The 2,584-nt window shown below is 34.4% G+C and overlaps 1 protein-coding gene across 1 annotated transcript in view; it reads left to right on the top strand.

Annotated features, from left to right (window-relative positions):
- The window catches only part of VTA1 (vesicle trafficking 1), a 68,618-nt gene that overhangs the window by 22,071 nt on the left and 43,963 nt on the right, over window positions 1–2,584 (top strand). Inside the window, exons 3-4 of the mRNA XM_017530409.1 lie at window positions 312–439; window positions 1,107–1,182. Coding sequence (XP_017385898.1) covers window positions 312–439; window positions 1,107–1,182 — 204 coding nt within the window. The remainder of the gene's footprint in view (window positions 1–311; window positions 440–1,106; window positions 1,183–2,584) is intronic.

Here is a 2,584-nt window from a genome sequence, read left to right as displayed (position 1 = left end):
TACAGGCACGAGCCACCATGCCCAGCTAATTTTTTGTATTTTTAGTAGAGACGGGGTTTCACCATGTTGACCAGGATGGTCTCGATCTCTTGACCTCGTGATCCACCCGCCTCGGCCCCCCAAAGTGCTGGGATTACAGGCGTGAGCCACCGCGCCTGGCAGCAATTTTCTTTTTGCAAGATTTCATTGATAAATCTTTTATTGAAATGAATGTAAAATAATTTACTTAAAATGATTATTAGAGTTATTTGTAATTAAGCCAACACTTCTAAGAGTCCAGATCATAAGCTATGTATCTGATTTTATTTTAGCTTAAGAAGCAATTGGGTGATAATGAAGCTATTACTCAAGAAATAGTGGGTTGTGCCCATTTGGAGAATTACGCTTTGAAAATGTTTTTGTATGCAGACAATGAAGATCGTGCTGGGCGATTTCACAAGTAAGTAAAAAAAGAGAAAAATATAAATTATTTTATTAATTTTGTAACTGTATAACCAAAATTAACTAGTTTTCTCTGAAACAGTTTCTAACCTGCTGATTGATCTAGATTTTTTTTAAAAAGAATTATGGGACTTCACAGTGATTTTAGTTTACAAATTCTAGCCTTTCTTTTAAAAGAAAATGGCTGAAAGAAGAAATACACACGGCAGATTTAATTACATAGTAAATATACTCTATTCAGCTGTTTTTTAACATTTAGTAAAATCTGAATTGATTTTAGCCGAAATCATACCCTCAATTGATGATTTTGATCTTAAAGGTACCCACCCAAGTCGATTCAAATGATTTGCCAGTATAATATTTAAATGTAAAGAAATACATTGTGTTTTTATATGGAGTCAGATAATACTATAATTACATTTTCTAATATCAAAACGTACAAAAAAATCTTGCCATAGTTTATTTACTTGTAAGGCAAGCCTTGTTACTTTCTCATAATAACAGATTAGAAAACCATTTTTATTTTCTGGAAATCTGATTTTATTTAAAATATTAATTTTAGAGTGCTTTTATAAATATAAGAATTTTTTTTCTTATAGCTACTTGACTAATACTACATTTTAATATGTTCATATTTAGACTAAACTGGTTCTTTTCTTTTCCAGAAACATGATCAAGTCTTTCTATACTGCAAGTCTTTTGATAGATGTCATAACAGTATTTGGAGAACTCACTGATGAAGTGAGTGTACATTCTTTATTGTCTTATTAGCTGAAGATCAGTAATGTTTATATTTATCAGTTTTGTTATTGCATTATTTATAGCAGAATGTGTCAGAAATTAATGCGAGCAAAAAATGTAATTTTGCATTTTTCATTAGCCATTTTTTAAAAAGTAAATTATTTCCAATAATATATTTTAATTTTGTACTAAGTTCTCTATTTTTATGTTTGTGTTTGTTTTTTGAGACAGAGTTGTCTTCTGTTGCCCCCAGGCTGGAGTGCAGTGCTGTGATCTCAGCTCATTGCAGCCTCAACCTCCCTGGGCTTAAACAATTCTGTCTCAGCCTCGTGAGAAATAGACTACAGGCATAAGCCACGAGAGCCAGCTAATTCTGTATTTTTTTGTAGAGACATGGTTTCACTGGGTTCGTCTCGAACTCCTGAGCTCAAGCAATTTCCCATCTCAGCCTCCCAAAGTGCTGGAATTACAGGCATAAACCACTGCAACTGGCCTGTAATAAGTTCTTTGAATCCAGCATGTATTTTACACTTCAGCACATGTGTGACTACTGTATTGGACAGCACAGGTTTAGAATATGATCTTATTAAGTATTAATATATTACTAATCCTGTATGTTAAGTTTTTACACTGTAATTTGTTGAACATACTGGAGATAGAATCTTTTTTTGTTGTTTTTTTGTTTGTTTGTTTTTTGAGATGGAGTTTCACTCTTGTTGCCCAGGCTGAAGTGCAATGGCGCGACCTTGGCTCACTGCAACCTCCGCCTCCCAGGTTCAAGTGATTCTTCTGCCTCAGTCTGCCTAGTAGCTGGGATTACAGGTGTATGCCGCGATGCCCAGCTAGCTAATTTTTGTATTTTTAGTAGAGACGGGGCTTCACCATGTTGGTCACGCTGGTTTCGAACTCCTCACTTCAGGTGATCCGCCCACCTCGGCTTCCCAAAGTTTTGGATTACAGGTGTGAGCCAATGCGCCCAGCCTGGAGGTAGAATCTTTTTAGGACTTTTTTTCTTTTTCATTTCTAGTCAGCATTATTGTTAATGGTTTGTTTCCCTTGTGAAATACATATAGGACTTAGTATTTTATAACATACTTCCTGTTCATTTTATCAGTTTGATTTCCATAATGACTCTAAGCAGAGCACATAACCATTTTAGACAAGGGCAAATGGGGGTTAAGTGACAAATTTGCCGCGTTAAGTTTAGTGTTATTTTCACCGTAGCAGGCTTTATCACTGGTGTGGAGAATTTATTTTATGAGAGGGGATATATTAATCTAGAAACAGAGAAAGACAGAGTTATAAGTGAGATTGATACATATGTTATATCAGTGATTTGAATACTATGAGCAATGTTGTTTTATGTGATGGGATTTTTTTTTTTTTTTTTTTTTTTTTTTTT

The sequence above is a fragment of the Cebus imitator genome, unplaced genomic scaffold (assembly GCF_001604975.1).
Source record: "Cebus imitator isolate Cc_AM_T3 unplaced genomic scaffold, Cebus_imitator-1.0 Scaffold65, whole genome shotgun sequence".
Taxonomy (NCBI): Eukaryota; Metazoa; Chordata; class Mammalia; order Primates; family Cebidae; genus Cebus; species Cebus imitator.
The sequence above is the reverse complement of the archived record's forward strand: the minus strand, read 5'-3'. Positions and strand labels throughout refer to the sequence as shown.